The 20,946-nt window shown below is 44.4% G+C and overlaps 1 protein-coding gene across 5 annotated transcripts in view; it reads right to left on the minus strand.

The window, feature by feature from the left end:
• Nucleotides 1-20,946, minus strand: part of LOC1274096 (sodium-dependent phosphate transporter 1-A) — a 41,308-nt gene continuing 20,362 nt past the window's right edge. For 2 of the 5 annotated variants that reach the window (XM_003436710.2, XM_061650183.1), the window contains exons 2-7: nucleotides 3,574-5,513; nucleotides 3,073-3,498; nucleotides 2,389-2,971; nucleotides 1,871-2,242; nucleotides 1,607-1,792; nucleotides 1-1,522 (exon numbers count right to left, since the gene is read on the minus strand). In XM_003436710.2, coding sequence (XP_003436758.1) covers nucleotides 1,225-1,522; nucleotides 1,607-1,792; nucleotides 1,871-2,242; nucleotides 2,389-2,971; nucleotides 3,073-3,498; nucleotides 3,574-3,766 — 2,058 coding nt within the window. In that variant the 5' untranslated portion in view covers nucleotides 3,767-5,513 and the 3' untranslated portion in view covers nucleotides 1-1,224. Of the gene's footprint in view, nucleotides 1,523-1,606; nucleotides 1,793-1,870; nucleotides 2,243-2,388; nucleotides 2,972-3,072; nucleotides 3,499-3,573; nucleotides 5,514-14,294; nucleotides 14,535-14,602; nucleotides 14,918-15,931; nucleotides 16,566-20,946 lie in introns of those variants that run through there. The other 3 variants (XM_061650181.1, XM_313171.6, XM_061650182.1) reach the window with 3 other exon arrangements.

Consider the following 20,946-nt stretch of genomic DNA (forward strand, 5'->3'; position numbering starts at 1 on the left):
TTTCATCTGTTTTGTTTTAATGTACTCCGCCGCACCTGTTTCGGCACTTTTATGCTCTCTGCTTGAGCCGGTTGGTATTTGTATAGGTTTATCTTTTCTTTCATCTGCACGGCTCATAATGCTACATAGATCTCACTCTACACTAGCTTTTTTAGCTGCTATTTACTAACTGCTAACGATCAGTAAATTACAATACCTCTACAATCTGTTTATGGTTTTGTTGTGTGTTTTGTTTTGTTGTTTGTTAATTGTTATCGAATTTTACTCCCGCCCTCAATACCATGCTTTTCTGATATTTGTTTCCTGCCATGTGCTGCTGTTAGGTGTGTATCTTTTGATATACCTTCTATCTGGCTGTGCAATCAATACAAACGCCTCAGTTGAAGTAACTAACTGTCAACTAGTACAATCCGACCACTCTGTCATCTGTTTGTCCCGCAACAGATTTTCCGCCTGCCTATTCAACGCGTATGCGTAATATTCTTACTTTGCTGAGCTTGTTGTAAGAGCTTGCACACTTTGCGTATATACCGTAGCATTGAACTGTTCTGCTATACCTAGTGAGAAAAATTATAAAATCACAACTTATAGGAAAATTTTAACTAACTGATGAATGAATGATGACGATACTGTGCTAGTACTCCGCACATGGTAAAAAATGCTTCATTTCAAACATCCAATCATATTAGAAGGCAAGTCTTTACCAGCTTACCAATGGTTGAATAAAGCTTTCTCCCCAAGTGTTGTGTATACCAAAAACCCTGTAACTTTTCGTTTTGGAGACTAGTGTTGTGTTGCGCGAAAAACATATTCTGAGATGAGAATGAACTAACTATTATATCGCAGTACAAAACTACTTAAATCTTAAGGATGTGGTTGCTTAAGTAACTAAAGTTCTGGAGATAAGAATAGGTGTAACCTTCGATGTGGAACGGCAAACAGCCCCCTCTCATCCTTTTTTTTTTCTCTCTAGCTGAGTGTAACAATTGCTGTTGTGCATTTGTTTGATTGAGTCTGGTGATAGACGTGCATGTAGCGCAATGCTTACTCCAGCATGTCCAGCATTTCCGGATGGTGTCTTCGCCTGTCGGCTTCTTCGCTGCCCTGCCGACTTCTTGCCCATCTTCGCTTGATTTCGTAGCGCGGTTGCATTTTATGTTTTTCTGTCACTTAATTATTGCTGTTCTGATGTTGGTTGTAGGAGCGAAAGCCATTTCGCACTTCTTAAGGCAACACGATAGCGCGAAGGGCAACCATAAAACCGGCACTCAGCAGGGCTGCCACCGGAACAGTGACTACCCAGGCATACACGATGTTTCGGAACAGCCCCCAATCAACCGCTTTCTGTTGCGCAGTCACGGCATGATGCGCATGCTTACCGCTATCGACTGTCGCTGGCCGTGAGTTTGCCTGCCCAACGAACACAACTGAGCCCACCTTACAATGAGTCGTAGAAATGGGCAGACCAATTTTGGACGCTATTAGCACAGTCAGGGCGGCACCGATTTCGATGGTAAAACCACTGAAAGGAAGCAGAAAACTCATTAATTTGGTGCTGCTACAATGTTAGCATTAGGAGGATTTTCAAGCAGGTACAGCTACTTACGTCGATGGAGTAATCTTGGTGAGATCATTACCGATCGTTTCGATCACACGCCGACCCCACAGCCACAGACCGACCGAAATGCCCAATCCTCCATACAACAGGATCAACAGTGGCGTTTCCGACTTTTGCAGCACCGAACCCTCGCGATAGATCATGAATAGCGCGATCAGCGGTCCAATGGCATTGCTGCAATGCGTGCATAATAAACCACATGAAGTTAGAATTGGCCACACACCACGGCAGCCAGCCATCGTTTACACTTACCTGACATCATTGCCACCGTGCGCAAAGCTGCCAAACGTAGCAGTGAGAACCTGCAGGAAGGAGAACAGGGTTGACACGTCTTCGCTCTCTTCGACCGGCTTTTGTCTTCGGTTGTCCTCCTCGGAGCCTTCCTTCGCACCAATCAATGGCACTTTGCTCGAGTTGGGTGAGAGCGTTGCACTGATGAGCGGATGTTCCAAACCGGCGGCTGCTTCAATCTTGCACATGTCTGTCTTTTTGATGTCTTGCTCCGTGCTGCTCAGCAGCACGTTCTGTGGCATTAGCGTGTAGTCGGTTATCGGAAGCGTACTGTCGCTCTTCGGACTGGTGGGTGATTTGCCATTCTGCAGTGCGATTACGGTAGGTTGTTCTCTGAAAAGGGAAACCGTAGGGTAAAATGAAATACTGTTCAACTACTTTCTTGCAATGGCATTCAAAAGTCTGGCATTCAATCGAAAGACAACTTCATCGCATATGTATAAATTTTTTTTTTTACACAGTACCATACAACTACTTACTTCAATCCTCCATTGATCAGATGTCCCGAGTCGGGTGATTTCGGCGATACGTTGGTACTGTTGCGACGGTCAAAGTACGTGCCGAGATGGAAGCGTCCATTGCCATGGTACGATTGCAACTCATCGATGTAGTTCAGGCTTGTCACCGTTAGGTCCGTGTTGTCCAAGCTGGTTTTGTCGTGCGCGCCAAGCAAGCTGTTTGCCTTCTTAACAATCTCCGGATTGAAGCTGTAGGGTCCGCCCGGCGAAAGCTCATTTGAGAGCTTCTTCACCAACCCATTTTGTGAGGCCTGTTGCTGATGCTGCGACGACAGTGAAACCAGCTCGGTTGTCTCGGTAATTGCTGGCAGCGGTTTACCATCGCTGGCCACCAGAGAGAGCGGTCGCTTCGCCCGGCGCGGGCTACCGTTCGATGACGAATCTCCATCTGAGTCGCCGACCGTGAATTGGGTCTTCTCGCCGTTGAGTATCTTACGCCTTTGCCACGGCACAATAAACAGCTGTACCAGCGTTGCCACGACGATACCAAGCGTAATGCTGACCGCAAGCGCCACCCACAGCGGGATATTATCCATGTACAGCACTGGAATCGATATAATTACCGTGGTGAGTGTCAAACGGCACCACCCACTTCATCTACCGATAGCGCTATTCCACACTACCATGTATCTAATGGTTGCTTACATTTTGGTCCATCGTGCACGATACTAAAGACATTCACAGCCAAGGTTGTGCCATAGAACAGCGGCAACGAGAACAGTCCGGCCCGCAGAGGGTTCTTCGCGTTCAGGATGAATTTGCGAATCATCCAGAATAACAGCACGCTCACCAAACCGCTCAGCACGGGCGAGATGAACCATGAGCCAACGATCGTGAGCAGTGTGTTCCACTTGAGTCCCTGCGTGCCACGGGCGACCAGGCTGAAACCGATCGTCGATCCAACAATGCTGTGTGTGCCGGAGATGGGCATTTTAAGGAACGTTGCTACCAGCAGCCACAGCGCTGAGCTTCCGAGAGCCGACAGGCAGCCAAGCATCAGCTCGATTTCGCTACCCTTGTACATCTCGACCTCTAGGATACCTTTCCGCATCGTATCGGACACCTTGTAACCTGCAACATAGATAGCGGATAGTGTCATACATAAGATAAAAAAAAGAATCCAACCACTCAATCATCGATCCTTACCTATGAGAACAGCGCCGGACACTTCGCATACGGTGGCTAACCAGCATGCCTGACGTATGGTCAGCACGCCCGACCCAACGCTCGTACCGAACGAGTTAGCAACGTCATTAGCACCAATACCAAATGCCAGAATAAACGCTATTACGAAGCCCAGGATCACCAACCACAGAATATCGGGATCAAAGGGATCCATTTTGCTTGCTTTACAAGATGCGCTTTGGGTTTGCTTAAGGCGACGAACTTAAACGATCGACTTTGAGAGTGTTCTACCAGACAGAATTGGAAGAGTTGAGGATTGAAGCTTTAACGTCGTCTGACTGAGCCCTAGATTTTGGATAGCAGTACTCCAATCAGGCAGCCGAATTTGGAGTGTGTTTAGTGAGAATACCTTTTCTCTAAGTGACAAACAGAAATTGTCTTTCTAAAATACTTGCTCGTACAAGCGGTACAAAGCAAATAAGAAATAAGATTACAATCCAAGATATTGGTTTTTAACAAACAACGAAAAGCTTTGCTTTCTGCCTTAAATCGATCAGACGGTATGCGGCGTGGTGTATCAAGTCTTGTTAAATCACGTTCAAAAGGAAGATGTCTTCTCTAGTACGATTTTTCGTAAGTTATTCAACCCGCTAGCCGCAAGTTTGTTCGTGTTGCTGATGGTTCCGTTACTTCACCACAGCTAAAAGCAATCCCTCACACGAAAATAGAGCTTCCGTAATTTGCAAATTCCAGCCTCTTATACAACACACCACACTAACGATGATGTCCAGAGCGATTAGTGTATCTCAAACTTGAACAAAAAATGCGACACTTTCTCACGAGCTCACACCAACGTTCTTAAACAATGGTGTTACGATGTTGTTGTTGGTTTGTTTGTTTTCACTACAAACACATACGTACACAGCACACAACGGTAATAGTGTGATTGTGCTCGAAGCGTTACTAATATTAAAATTATTAAGTATTGATAGTAATGCCTAATACAAGTGTGAACTTTAAAGTAGCAGTTACCTTTAAAAAAATATGTTAAGTAACGGAATCAGCGATGAGAATGGAAGCTGACTTTTCCACACACACACACACAAAAATGTATAAAAAAAACAGGTGATCAACAATTCAGAATGCACACGATTGACTGAAAGTGAAAGAAAGCGATGCTTTCTTGCCAACAGTTAGTAGAAGACGAGGGAAAGAGGAAAATAAAACAAAACAGTATCACAATCGATGCAAAGATGCTGTTCGTACTTTAAGTAGCGGAGGTGGTGTGACAGTGTATACGCAAAACAGCAACAACTAAATTAGTACAAGTACAAGTAATGTGCGAGTGAACGAAAAAGAATGGAAAAAACCCAAGAATGCAGATATTGTACCTTAAAAACGTTAATTAGTAAATTCTTGTAATGACCACCGACAAGCACGAAGATGGACAAGACAGCGGTTACTAACTAGCGTTTTAATTTGACAATATCTGGTAGGCAGAGTTTCGTAAAAACAGCCATCGTTTTGTAAAGTGGGTTTTGGAGGTGGGTGCTGTCGGTGGTGCTTTCGCCCCAGAGACAAGCAGATTGCGCAGCGGAACGCGGTTTGCGGTTTAACCCTTACGGAAGCTTCCGGAAACGGAAAGCTACTCGAGAAGCTTTTCCTCCCTTCTGAACGGACTTCCTACTAGACCACTAGATGCGTTGTGTTCCCAACGTGAACACCACTCCTGGCACCGGTTTGTGATCGCTGGCTGCTAGAGCTGGTCTACTACTGATAAGGACTCTTTTGAAAAATTGATAGGATGCTTCCTTTTCTAATGGTAATTTCTCTCAGGACTTTCGTTAAGTATCGTCGTCACACGTTGTTGTTTCTGATTACACAATGTTTTGTCACTGCTTCAACGATCAATGCGAAGTTTCACCGTTTGTTGTTGTGGCTTTGCAGATGTATGATCATTGCTGAAAGTATAGAAAAGAAACGAAAAAAAACATTAGTTACCATATAACCATTTCGTAAGTCATGCATTTTATATAGCATCATATGATATAAATAGTAAATACAAATTGTACTAGCTAATCATGATTATTTTTGAATAATTTTCGACGTGATAGTGTTATCCTTTGCCTGACCTAGATTAAGCAAACACACTCTTCATGCAGAGTGCATCCGGTTGTTGATTGTTGATTTGATCGCGAAACGCTACGCCACACCACAGCTGATGCCAGCTCAGACCACCCTTGTCACAGGACACAACCGCACCAACCGTTTTGAAGGTCAAGTTCAGGTGAAATATAGCCCGGCCTACACGTTTGATGTTTATTTCTCCGTGGACAAAATCGTGCAGCTGCATTACCTTACTTGCTCCATTTACACATTCACAGCATCTTAGTTTTGAACTTCCCCACCTCCCTCACACACCAAATGTAAAAAATAAAATGCAATGATCGTTACAGGGTTTCCCACGATTTATTGGTCAGTTCCCATGATTTTTTGGTGCGTTCCCACGATTTTTTGGTCGTATCCCATAGATTTTTGGTTCGTTCCCATAATTTATTGGTATTTACCGATTGGATATCAATACAATTGGACCAAAAAATTCTGGGAAACGACCAAAAAATCGTGGGAACGCACCAAAAAAATATGGGAACCCACCAAAAATTGATGGGAACCAACCAATAAATCGTGGGAAACCCTGTAAAATTCAACTTGCTCAATCGCTCAGTTTCATCGATCAGGCATGCACTTGATCTTCAATTACAATGTTTCAACTGGTTTACGATTACGAAAATCCCGATTAGCCGCAGGCGGATCGTTTAGCCACGGTTTGTATTCAGGCTACTTTTGCTCATTCAGAACACTTTTAACGCCCTCTACACTCTAGGGGTATGCGTAGGGAAAGAGAGAGAGAGAGAACATTTACAGAACCAGTTCATTCTAGGTTACTTGCGTCATATATTTTTGCGACGCCCGCGGTCCACTTCCTGCTATACTATAAAGTGTATATAATTGCACAGCATAGCGTTTGAACGATAGAGGGAAAAAAAGTTTGAGTACCGCAAAAGCAAATGGCCAATCACTTTCCATTGATGATGGGCTCCAGATACGTTAAAAGTGAGGTCAAGGTTTCTCCTAATGGATGTGCGCAATGATCAAGAACGAAATGCTGTGGATCGCCTCCACGCTTGGTTTGGCTACTAGTGTTTAGTGAAATAATCGAATTTATTTGCCCTGCCGGAGAATGTAACCTCCACGATTACTACGTACCCAGCACATATCATCAACAAAACAGCAACAGAGTTCCGAACTGTACTCAAGAATCCATGGCGATGCATTACCGGCCGGAGAGACCGGCGAAACAGAACGAAAGTCTTTGCTTCTTTACAAAGCCCCTTTTGATTAACAACATCGCCACCCATAATCGCGCTGGCGCGTCTATGGATGAACCGTTGCCCCGATGTGCGTGAAATCGTTTCACTTTCCCGCAATAGTGTTGGTGAGAGAAGATCCATTTCTTTAAATACCGCACACGTCTTTTCGCGCATTTGACCTTTTTACACACGCGACCACATGCAATGCTATAACGTCGACGAAGATGAACTGCTGTGCTGACGGTGGCAGTAAAAAATAAATAACGTGCTCGATTCGCGTGATCGTCCGTACCCCTGCCCTGCTGGGTGCGGCAATGGGGGTGATGGCATGCCGACCATCATCATCCCTGCTAGAAAAAAGCCTTCTTGGGTTTTGAGTGTACGAAAGGGGCGCTTAAATGTGTGTGAGAGTTTTTTTAAGATGTCTGCATTTAAAACATTGCTTTGCGTTGTTGTGCTTCTATTTTGATGTCTAGACACTTATGTCTCAATGCCAGTGTTATAAGTGGATGATACGACTCGACACGATTGCAGCGTAGCTTAGAAGAATCTTTTTATTAATTTGAATAGCTTTTGTGGTCTATTTCCGCACAAGTCGGATACCTTTTCTTGGCACATTTGTTTGGCATCACACAGTGACAGTGAACAAAACATAACATCGATCATGTGTCAAAAATGAATCATGGTTTGTAGTAAACATCAAAAATCACTGCCCAATTCCAGGAGATCATGTACATTTCCTCCTTCATCATAGATGGACTATTGCATCATACAGAATCTAATTGAAGAAAATAAGTCCTGAAATGAAGACAACTTGAACAAATAAACCAAATCACAGCAAATAAATCTACCCTTGTGTGGCAAGAGATAACCTAGATTGATTTATTTTTAATAAAAACCATTATCGCTGTCTGTTTTTTTCATCTACTTCGATTCAAGTTGCTTTCATTTCTTTGCGTTGGTTTTACATGAAACTTTGTTATGTTCTAGTCTAAAATTAAATTCTTTCATTTCACCCATCACTCACAGTTCTTATCACTTCGCAACTGTTGGTGGTCATAAAACGAAACAGGTAACTTTTCGTAGCATGTGCACATTCATGCCAAAGCCATGCACGATGGTTATAAATATATGACCTAATTTCAAATAAATTTCCGTTCTTTCTTTTTCTTTTTTTCTTCCCATCAAACAGTATATCTGAGTAGAATTTTAACAGTTTAAAAATTAAAATGCATGATTTATTAAGAACTTATTTCCTACAGTTTACTCTCAAAACCAACATAAACATTCAATATTTCTAAAAGCATCAGATGATCTACCGAGTCTCTTTCTGAAAAAAAAGTGCCCATCCTTTCATACCGTTTCCCCACTACACACCCCTTTATTTGGTATGTTTTATTTTTGCCAAAAAAAACGTTAGTTTTTTTTTGCGTCCAAAATACCCACATACACCGCCAACGGGTTATATTTTAAGACGACACGCGATCTTCGACCTGCACGTTTCCTGCTTTCTCTCAAAACTCGCCTCTTCCTTTACACGTATAACGTTTCTGCTTTTGGCTGTCCATAGGAAGATCGCATACCTCCAGCCTTTTTCGATGGTCAAGCAACGTTGCGTTAAATCAAACATGGCCCACACAATATTTTGCTTTAACCGGGGGTTAACTATTGATCATTCTGTCTTTTTCTATCAATTAACCCTTATTTTAAACTTCCTAAAACCGAACACAAGAGGCTAAAACCTTGATCCCACCATCAACGATGAAATATTCTTGAGATAGGTGAAGTTTAGCATACAACTTTTTCCTTATTGCTTAAACTCTTCAATGTGTAGTTCGATGTATCAAGAGATACATTCATATTCCAATGGAAACAACCATCCGACACAAACTTGTTTCTTCACCTTCTTGGTTACTTGCACATTAAATTTGTAGTCATTAAATAGCCATTTTTCACAATTAATTCTGCAAAAAGATGATGGACAGTGTAGCAAACAGGTTTTGCTGCACACTATTGATAATCGTCCTTCCGGACCCAAATGTCACTGTCGCCGCCTGAGACAAAACCACGATGGCCTTCATTGTCAGGAAAACGGACAGCGAAGAAATAGCGCAACTTGATCATGACACAATTTGCGCCCGCCATGTACTCTCCCCGTCAATGGTCATGATAGTCACGATCGTCTGTCGGTTGAGTTTGAGAAGATGCGACAGTTGCCAACATCCGAAACCAAACCGTACAGAGAGATGCTAAATATACTGAGCCTGCCCGCGCTCTGGACATTTGTTGTGCGTAACCGGATCCAGTGATTCTGCTAACATTCCTGCTGTCTTTCTTAGTATTTGTTATTCCTTCCGTCACTTCCGGTGACGTCAAACTTTGCCGTTTGGGTGTAAATTTCTGCTTTTTCGATTGAGTTCACTGGAACTTAGAGCTCAGAAGGTAGAATCATGGTACATCTAATAAAAATGATAGTGTCAGTTAATGACACAAATCTTCAAATCTGAATAAAAAGTTTTAAACAGACAAAGCGTTCTGTATGACAATGTCGCACTATCCGCATTACAATGCTCTAATGGAAGAGCAGCTCATTTCCCGTACACACCAGACAATAAATGATGTCATTTGGCAGTAAACTCGTTAGGCACCGCTGTTCGATGTGTAAAGCATCATTCAATTGCTGGAAGGTAGAAGAATGACAGATACACCCTCAACCCAAGTATAAAATCAATTCCAGATGGTAATCAACTACAATTAGGTAATTTATCCAATCAAAACCACACAAAAAGATTCACATTGATTTTATTGACATGAGCTGGATGTACAGAATGAGATGTTTTGTTACATCATTCAAATGTACCGTGTTTAGCGTAGAATAAGTATCTTTACACTGAAGTATTTAAGATATGTTACATTATATGTAATAATTATAATCATATTCTACTTTTTTATTCTGGCTAACAGCAGCTTCGCATGTATACGGTGGAAAAGGGTGAATGAAAAATGTGTTTTTGTCTCTACTTTATAAACAAACCCTTAAGCTGAAAGATAAGCTGTAGTTATAACAGAACGTACACACACACATGCTCTTCATGGTTAGCAGGTATAATTAATGATATTACATTTGTTTATCACTATCCGTCAAACTGTCGCAATGCTGCGCATTGCGGGACGCGGTACGATGCGCTACCAAAACTAACAACAACGAATAAATGTAACCACAAACTTCCGCTTCTGAAAAAAGCCTCGTCAATTGTAGTATCAAAACAGGGAACAGTTTTCAATTATTAAAAAAAAAAAACATTTTCATTATAGCAGCAGAAAATAAAACACGACAGAATAATACAATTTGCCGTGGTCGGTGTAAATCGAACGAAATGATTGCCCCTTTCCGCACCGTGTATTCCAGTATTGCTGTACACGGGTATATCTTTGCACGTTATCTATGAAAAATGAGATATCGAAAAGTGGTACTCTGCGGACAATGAGAAAGAAAAACCAAACTCCCCAACCCATACCAGCCGTCACGAACGAGACATAAATGTGATAATTAACTCAAAGCGTCATCGAATTTTTGTACCGACTGGGGTATTGCGAAATTGCTCCGAACCATGTGGCGATACCATATCTGCGCACTAATGATACGAGTTGCAGCAGCAGCAGCAATGGGCCACATAGCGCGTTTGTTTGGAAATTGATTGAACAACAACAAGGGTCCTATTTTCGATTCAGCAAAAAAAAAGAAAAACGTGGAAGGTTCCAGTTAGCAAAAAAATGAAAAGATATACCCCAACAGCCTGCTTTAGGTGTGGCAACTTGCTGATGCTGATAAGCTAACGTGGTTTACTCCGCATTTTCACATCATGCGGCGATAGAAGCGTGGTGAGTGGTGTGCGCCCGAGCCCCCGCCCGTCCATTTCCTATATTTCCTGCTGGAGAAAAATGGCAAGGTCTTTCGTGGGACCTTTCCTCCCGCTGCGGACCCGGATCAGGACTAGAACGACTCCCACGGCACAACCAAAAGCCTATAGTGACCATACTTATTGGCAGGGCACGAATTGACCAGCACTTTGTCATTGTTGGGAGTGGTGGGAGGCAGGGCATGCAAGTCGCACCCGGCTAGATCACCACCATTCAAGGTGGGTAGTGTATTCACTAAGCTCGTTGGGGGCGCAAACGGGTGAGCATGCCAAGATATGGTCTTTTGATATCAAAACATGAGACACCGTTCTAATGTAAATCGGGACAAGATCAAGACCAGATTCCAACCGTCCGAGGCAAACAAAAAAAAAACAGGCCAGATACCTAGTCCCGCTAGTGCCAGGTTGGTAAACTAACTGGTTTAATGGCAAATGTGCCCGCCCTCCAATCTAGAGCAAATTGATTAAAGCTCCCCGCACCTTGCAGCCGGGGCGTCGGTGGCACATGCGGTATCGTGTAGGTTGTGCGCTAGCGGCTGGCTAGATCACTTTCTACGCCGGGATTTCAAGGTTAAAAGAAGTGCCACAACACGTTAGTGAGCCGCGGGCTGAACGAGGATATAGGCCAACACCAAACTAGGAATGTGCAGCAAAGCCGCCCGCTTCTGACAAGTATCCAGTAATGTAGAACCAGAATCGCCCCAGCCCATTGCCCAGCCACACAATGGCAACACCCCCAGGCATCAGGCAAGAACTACTGACAGAGACTGGCTAAAGTACTGGCCGTTAGTACCGGTACCGATTGTTCCAAACCCACCCCAAAATGGACCGAACAGGGGAACAAAGGGTGTGCGAAGGAAATGGTTGTCTTTCTCTCGCTCTCTCCGCGGTTAGGCTAAAGGTTAGCTTTGATAGGGTAGTACGCGTACGCTGGCGTATGCGATACCTTAGGTTGGGCGGCTCTCTCCTGGCCATATGCTGCGTCACAAAATGGCAATCCTTATCTTGCTAAGCTGTGCACAATTCTGATTTTGATTAGGCAGCGACAGATTTATGGCTATGAAACGTGGAAATGTGGTCATATGCACGTCAGCCAACTCTGAAAATACAGGCATCCAATAAATCGCAAAGAGGCTTAAGAAAAGCAACATGATTTGAAGGTCTTAAAGACAGGTACTTGATCGTTCTTAGTAACTAATTACCGGGAATGGTTTGCAGAGGTACTAAACACCAAAGACTTACAGAGGTACTACCAAAATGCATTATTTATTGATACTCTTTTGGCAAGTTGTATTTCTTACTACTGTTAAATGGTATGGCATCCAACGACAAGAAACATAAATAAACCGAAGCGTAATCTTCTAAGATTGATTTCGATCGTTTGTTATATGGTCTTTTAAATAACTTGCTACGTGTATGGTACTAATTTACGTGTACAAGTATAACACACATACGCAACCAACGTAGAGTATTTGTAGAGACGTAATTTAAACATCCCACAAAATGTCTTGCCCAGCTTGCACCGCACTGTTGGGTCATGAAGCAAAGATCAAATAAATCAGTATCAAGCAGTCGATGTATCAACGTGACAGAAAAAAACGCCAACATCCTCTCCTCGCGAGTGAGTGAGTGGGTAAAGTAACACATGCGCCAATTTTTCGCCGAACAGATAAAATTTTGCTTAACTTTTTTTGTGGCGGGACAATTTTTGGGGGTGCAGAAAGCTGTACTTTATAGCATCTTGCTTCAACGAAATATGCACAAACAAAAGAGACTAACAAAAAGCAATTACACGACGGCATCAGCAGGTTCATGTGAGTGTGCCGCAAAACTCTATGCGAGCATCAGTTTTTGCAGCTCTTTACTTGAACCCATCCGCCACGCCACCCACGCACCATCGTTTGACCCATCTGACCAACCATTCAAGCTTCACGCGACAAACGCGTGATTGATTGACGTACCATTTTCAAAGAAACTGCTCATTCAAAAATTTTGCACTACACAGCACAGACGAGAGTAAAGCCGAACGGTAGTAATGGAAGCACACGAGGAAACAACTGTTATGTGACAAAAAGGCGACAAACAAATACAGTGGAGCTAGAGCGGAGTGTGCTTTAAGACACCCCGTCAGCGACATTTTGTAACGTGAACCAAAATGAAGAATTTAAAAGGTAGCTCGTTTTGATCAAATAATAAGTCTGACAGGACAACAATTGCAATAAAAGAAAGAAAGATGGAAAACCCCTTTTGCTATCGACCGACAAATACAGAAATAGCTACCACAGTATAGAGCAGTCAGCACTTTTTGATCAATTCAGGTCTTTTAGCAATCGACACATTCGCTACACAACACAACACGTTTCAACCATTAGCGTAATCGCGTTTGCAAAACACCAAACTCTTATCAACTACAGGTTAACTGCCTGGTGGCTATAATGAACGATGCTTTCCAATAAATTGTTTGGCATATAATCATTACAGAACACGCTACAGTTAGTGTCAATGAACAGTAGAGTATCGACGCATAGGAGTGATTCGCTAAAATGCTCCCAAACAAGGTGCTATATGGAGATTGAAATCAAATAAACCAGAAACCAAGAACGCTTCACTATAGTCTACTATAGTTGCTATAGTCTACATGTCACACTTGATTCTTGACTCATTGATGAACACATCTACTACAAGAAGTCCAGGTCCTCTGCTTGCATGGAATCATCGGCACGGACAGATAAGCCAACGAAACGCGAGTATATTTTCAGGTTGCCACGTGCGCGCGCAGTTCAGCGACGATGATGAGATTGCGCGCCATTTTTGCTTGCTTGCACGGAAGGTACACACTAAACAGAGAGGTGAATGTAAAGTTGAAGCATCCGCTCATTGAAAGACAAACTAATACGGCTACCTGGGAACTATCGCCGCATTGCCATACCACAATCTGCCGGTAACAATGGCAATTTGCCTATCATTGTACCATAATGCAGTACTACTATTGAATTTCACTACTCAGCCTCTGCCACTGTAATTTCATTGTTCAAGTAACGGATAGCTACATTACGGCTCTTCGCGTTTCGACCCCTACACATGGATGGATTCACAAAATTTTGCTGATTAGACAAGGTCATCGTACACCGCTTTCTACTCGAACTCTCGACTGGGTTGCAGGAACGGTTGACACACTAGGCAGTTTCCAGAACAAATTCTTCTTGTCCTTTTATTAGAACGCACGACAACACCACACACAAACGCACACCATCAACACCCACTTTTGTCGAAACTGGCTGAAAAAGGTGCTGAAGCGAACACCGCAGCAGAGACGTTCTGGTGACGCAGAGACCGAAAGCGTGCATTAGTTTGCGCATTGTAGCCACGTGCTGGCGCGTAGTCGTAGTCATCGAGGTATTTCTGCTACCAAACGCGTAACTACGTTAAATAGAAAAGCGACAAAAAAAACCTTGAGGATTGTACAGCACGTTCGGAAGATGAGCACGTTTGCTACCGCTGCTGCTGTTGCTGCTACCGCCCGGTATTGGTGCGTAGTCGTGCCGATCGGTTCTGCGGTTCGTCTTCTCTAACTGCTAGACACTGTTACATTACACAATACTTGCGAATCGCTGACAATCACCCCTTATTCGCCGTCAAGATGGATCAAGATCGAAATCGGCAAGAATTGATTGCCATTTGCTGAGCAGCTGCAAACTGCAAAATGCGCAAACCGATCGTGCTGCTGCTATTGTTGTAGGAAGGTAGTTAAAAACTCACTTTTGTGTGTCTCACTTTCCGCCGGCGCCTTTTCCGGTTGGGTAGACACGCTCGACACCGGAAACCGATGTAAACTGACAAACGCGAGCGAGAACCTCGTCTGAACCGTCGTCTGTCTGCGCACGAAAACAAACTGCAGCACGCGGTTGCGTGTATTCCCGTCCGTTTTCGCGTTTGTCCCGGAACAACAAAAACTAATTGCTCTAACCACACGGTCAGTGAGAAAGAGTCACACACCGAGAGCTTGCGCACGCGCACCCGCTACTGCACTGGCGGCTCGTAATCAATCAGCACCACTGTCTGAAGACTGAATCATTCGAGCAGTATATATTTGGTTTTATTCAACTTCTGCTCGAATCGCCTCACCGCGCCGCTACCATAAGGGACCGGCGATACCGCGCGCTGGCGCTACTCCTTCCCCGTCCTCCATTGCCGCACATAGACCAGCAGAGTACCGACATTGCGGACGGGAGGAAACACGACGACGACTACGACGACGAACGCGACCCGACGACCGGTGATTGTGTGGTGGTAAAACAACCTACCGCGGAACTGTACCTCGCGGGGTCCGGGGAGGAACGCGATCTAGAGGCTCGGAGGGTGCCATGAAGTTGCCCCTATAGCCCGCTGGTGTTTGTGTGTTTGTCGAGGGGGCCGCACAATGCCATGCGGATCGCGCGCACCGTCCGATTACGTTCAAATTCACCCGAGAGCCGAGTCTGGTGGCAGTGTGTGTGGATTTTTTTTTAATATTATTTCTTTCTACGTATCACCAACATCATGCCGACGTAAGCGGATCGCGCAGTCGCACTGCGCGGGGGGTTGTTTGACAGGCACCGAAACAGGGGGTATGAGGTGGGGGGGGCAAAGTGGTCTTCCATCCCTTGAGCCGCCAGTTGCCTTTCCTGGTCCAACCGTCACCCCATCACTACGCGGCGCGTTGTCGGCTTCCACAAACATTGGCGTATCTTGCCTTCGCGCGTATTTTGCACTCACTAACACCCCAAAAAACGCGCAAAGCACCGCAGAGAGAGCCGAGAAAAGGAGGGTGAGCGGAAGAAACGTGAACGTCGGGACGGGCGGAGCTACCCATGTTCCTTCATATTGCCCTTTTTGCAACCCCACCGCAGAACACGTTGGCCCAATGTCGAACTCTCTTGCTCTCTCTCTCTCTTTTTCTCTCTTTCATTCTTCACTTTTTTCTTTCTTTTTCCATCAAGCGCAACCGGCCGGCATGCGTAATTTTGCTTCTGCGAAGATTCCTACGTAAGCACGTTTTTCGACGGAGCGCAGGAAAGTGGTGCTACCCGCGTGGAGCGATAGACGTACCTGTGATAACCTGCGCCACACTCGCGAATGAGTCGCGAACACCTTTGACGGGGACGGGAAGAAAGCGAGGGTGTTTTGGTTGGAGGAAGTCACTTTTTGGGGGAAAACCGTCTCAAGAAGGGACGGGTTGGTAGGAGAGGCTCACACAGATTGCGTTTCGCTTCGGTCAAATGGAATGCCCAAAGTTCACCCTCTGTGTAGCAGGTTTCAACCTCCTCCCCACCCCCTTCCCAACTACTTCAAGCCCTTTCCTGGTTCTTCTTTTCCTTCGTCTCCGCCCCACCTCCTCACCACCGACTCGCTTCAGGCTTCAACCTTCACCAAAACCTCGAAGTCTAGAGCAGGCGAGCCATGGGACGTCGTATCCTCTTCTCTCGCTCTCAGTGGTTGGGCGACCGGACCACCATGCGCAAATATTTGCCAAAAGGGAGACACCACCACTGGCACCGCTCGGTAGCCTTCCTCATCCTCGCGACAAAGCGTTTGACTGGTCAGAGGCACCCCGCTAGCGTGAAACAAATTGCGAATTCGCGAGTTCTTCGCGCGGCCAGCTTCTCGCGAAGAAAATGATAAAATCCGGTTACAGCGAGGGGCGATACAACATCAACGACTAATCTGCTCCACTGGCTGATCTGCAATGCTTCGTTGTTCGAGCAGTCGGACGAGGTTCATCGTAGTCGAAAATAGGGGGGTACAACGTCACCGATCGGAAGCGGATAGGATCGTGGTTCGTTTGTACGAGTGCGAGTATGTGCGTGAGAACAGTATTTCAACCCGGCCTGGGTGTGAACACGAATCATACACCATTACCAACAACTCACGTGCTTCTCACATGCAGCGCGGCGTAAGACGTGGTCCGTCTGGTAACTAACTGTGAGAAGGTTCGGGGGCATTAGGAAGCGTTATCGCGGTTAGACGCAAAATAACTTTTATGAAGCGACGGGCCAGTTATACTGTTCAACAAAAAATAGTGATGCGATAATGCTTTTAGCCAGAAGTTACAAAAAATACAATGAAACTGAATTAACGCAGTCATAGCTAAACATTCGACCCTTACAACCATAAGTAGGTGGGTTTAAATGTACTTTGAACCATTCCTGTAAACCGGAACTCCTGATTCGGTTTGTAGATCAGAAAAGATTCTTTTTCTTTGTTGTTTAAATCTTTATGTAAAAGAGAAAGTAGGACATGGATTTTAATTTTGAACTTACTCTTTAAGTAAGTAGATTGCATGCATTACACAAATCTATAACACTACTCCTTCCTTTGCAACTGCGACTGACTGCGACACTAACGCTTTTGGGGTTTAACTCAGTCTTTGGACCTACTAGATACTCACTCTTTTGGTATTTTGCTCCATAAACCAATGTGAATACAAAAATTGTGTTTTTGTATACCTCCACTACAGTATATGCTTTTTATTCTTCTTTTTCAATCCACTATTTGATGTAACAATCGTAGTTAATGTAGGATTGTCTCAGACACTTATGGATTTGATTCATTTACTCAGAAGAGGGTCGCTTTGCTGATCCATACAAGAGATAATCGATTGAATGCTGATCATTTCGTTTTATATATGGATAGCACTGATTCAAATTCATAAATATGAACGAAGTTTCAAAGGGAATCTTTGTAGATTAATGAATGTCTAAACTTGAGCAAAACTTTAGATTTTTGACTTTGGACTGGTCGTTAGAGGATCATGAATTATAGGTCATTTGATGCAATATTCGAACCACTCATCACCGAAAAAACAAAACAATGATTCTTTACGAATGATTCATGAAGTAAAACATTCATTTATTGAATTCTTTTAAAAAATAAATAATTTGGTACATTCCTGTGTTCTCCAATAATTATATTGCTCTGTTAGTCTACAAGTCTTGAAACTTTTCTGTTCAAAGGACAAACGATTGAACGATGAACTGAGCCGACAGATTTTATGAACGAATGAACAGACTAACGATCGAACTAAGTCGTTCAAGTTCTTCAACAATGAACCATATATTCTTAGACAATACGGTTAAGCCGTCCCTCCTGAAAAAAAAACAATAGTCAAGCCTAGTCAAAATGGGATTTGAATCCGTGGATTCAATGGATTCATGTTAGCTTCACTTGACGAACGAACAAAATTGTATTTGATGTTCCTGTTACATCAGCAATAGACCAGCAGTTTAATGACTACAAAAGTACAGTGAACTACAAAACGGTTAGACACGCCAGCAGTAAAGAGGAGAGTGCTGGATGCAAATGATTGGAGGCACATTCCCCATCCCACTTGATGGCAAATTGTATGAGCTTGTCGGTGCTCTAATGTTTACTAGTGCACACGTTGGCAGTAAAATAAAGCGAATGACACAGCACTATTGTTATTGGAAACAATCAGATACTAATCATGGTGCGCGGCACAGTCATAGAAGCACAATGATTTCATTTTACTAGTCAAAATGACCATACACCAGGAGTTAGGAAGGGGATAGGGGGACACGGGAAACACAGTTTCTCTTCACGTGAAACCAATCATACCGCCCGTCATCATGCAAAACGTGCCTAGGGTACGTCAAACTCTACAAACACATTGCAGCCGGAACGAGAATGCGAAACAAATCACAGTTCAGCGTTGGCGTAAAAAAGTAACGAAATATCGTCATTTCCTGATCCTCGTGATCAATCATCAGTTCGCTGAGGGTGTGCTGTATACAATTGTATCAAAGCATATCCCTCACTTGCGCATATACATCCGAACCACATTCCCCAAACATTCTCGCAACAAAATCTGCACCGCGCACCAACCAACAAACTGAACCCACAGGCCCATGTCCCCAACTGTCCAACCTCAATTGACATCGATTATCGTCCATTTAGGGGCGCAAAACGGGCCGCAAATAAATTGTATCAATAAAGAGCATGATCAGCGCAGACAATGGCCGCACACCACCCGCACCAGACGTGTTAAATTTAGAACGGGCACAAAAGGGTAGCACACGCGAGCCACCAGCCAACAACGCGTGGGTCAGGCGCCGGCAGCAGCCATATGATCGTTGCCAACTTCAAGCCTGCGACACCTAAAACTTTGCAAACTGCGTGGAGATCTGCAGCTCAAGGGCTAACACCCTATTAAGCGATTGTCGGTGGTGGGTGGTGAGAGGTAGAAATAGCACCAGGCGGCTGCAGCAGCGGTACCTCAGTCGGAGCATTCGTTTGATCAATATTGAAGCCGTGACTGTGGCGAAAAATTACGAAATACGGCTAAAGCCTAATACAAATAGACGGCGGGCTTTCTAGCTTTTACAAAACCAAAAGCTCTCTACCGTTTCAAGCAGGCAAAACGGAACTAAATCGGATGATGATTCAATGGCGCGTCGTGAACCACTGATTAGAGTGATCGAGCTCAAATGAAAACATTCTTAACGTTGTCATTCCTTTTTTCCCGAATCAAGTTCACGACAACTATTGGCAACGGAACAACAAACAGCCGTCGTGTGTTAGCCGCCCTCGTTCTCATCACGTTTTTGTCGCGTTCGATGAAACGTGTGCGCAAGCTAAATATATTTCCGTATCTTCATCGTCGTCGTCGCCTATCAGCAGCCCGCAACACCACCACCGTGTCCGTTGATGAATCGATCTTCATCAGCGTTTCTGCTACCGCTGTGTACCGCGGACCGCCACCGACGGGGTCCTCAATAAACCACCGCGTACAGTCATTCAATCGCACACTAATTAGTTGAATTAAATGACAAGTAGAATCGAGTACCACGGGCCGCGGCTTCCGGGGGACGTGCGACGATGAATCGATGAAGTGAAGCGACGGGGCATCATGCCACTTAGAATATCAAGAAAAATGTGACAGATTGTGTTTGCGCGAGCGCGCTTTCTTTTCCGCTGGTGCACCACACGTGAACTTGACGGCAGCGTACGTTGCCGTCCAGCACACGCGTTGTGACATTTGGCATCCGAACGGGTATGCCACAGCTGATAATTTCCAACGGAGTGAGTGGGGTTACTGTAAACAACCGCTCATCCCGTGCTCACCACCGTGCGACAAAAACTCTCCACAAACAGACAGGTCTGGGTGATTCTGCGTGATTCATCACAATTTCACAACGGTGTGCGAGGGTTGCGATCGGGGCTTGGCTTGCGGTTAAACGCTGATAAATAAATGCGCCTGTCAGGCCAATGGTGCATGACCACCGCAAACAACCGTACACCCCACCCCGTCCATATCGGATGAAGCTCGGCAAGCAGGTGACAAAATTATTTATCTTCAGCAAATCACATGCCACCCAACACCCACCCGCTTGAATCACGCTGAATGCAGCTTGCGATTGTGTTTGGCCGAATTTGTACCGGACGAAATAAACAATCATGATGAGTGTGAACGAAATTTCTGATTCTGTGGATCGATAATTACTTTTAGTAGCAAAGTGCACAATGATAAACAGTTCATATTACAAAATATTTAGAAGGCAAAAATGATTATACCAAAAAGCGGTTAAATTATCAAAAAACAAGAGAAAAAATAAATATCTTTCAGGCTATTTAATCGTTAAAACGTTCATAGAATCCCCTTTGAACAAGTCTACCAGTCATACTTGTTCCCATAAAAGAAACTGCATGGCATCATCCCATTAAAAAAAATCCCAACCTTTCATCATCCCCATTACCACAGCTCTAACTCCATCCTCCAGCTCGTTACCCGTCTCTATAAAGGGGTAGAAAAATTTCACAACCGCGCTAAAAACTGCCCCAACTCAAACGAGCCTCCTCCACGAGTCTCCACACTACGAGACATTCAACTTTGAATCTAGGCTCCTCGAACCTGCCACCTCAATACCTGCCCCATCTGTTCCACGCCCCTGTAATTGCGCCTGGTAACGGCGAGCGTTTATCTCGCACCAAACGTGCGCGAAAGACCGGCAACAACCACAGCGCGTTGCGTGGGGTGAGCTGTTATGTGATGTCACTACCACCAACTGTTGAGCTGTTTTCTTATCAGCAATGCCTACTACGAATCG

The sequence above is a fragment of the Anopheles gambiae genome, chromosome 2 (assembly GCF_943734735.2).
Source record: "Anopheles gambiae chromosome 2, idAnoGambNW_F1_1, whole genome shotgun sequence".
Lineage (NCBI taxonomy): Eukaryota > Metazoa > Arthropoda > Insecta > Diptera > Culicidae > Anopheles > Anopheles gambiae.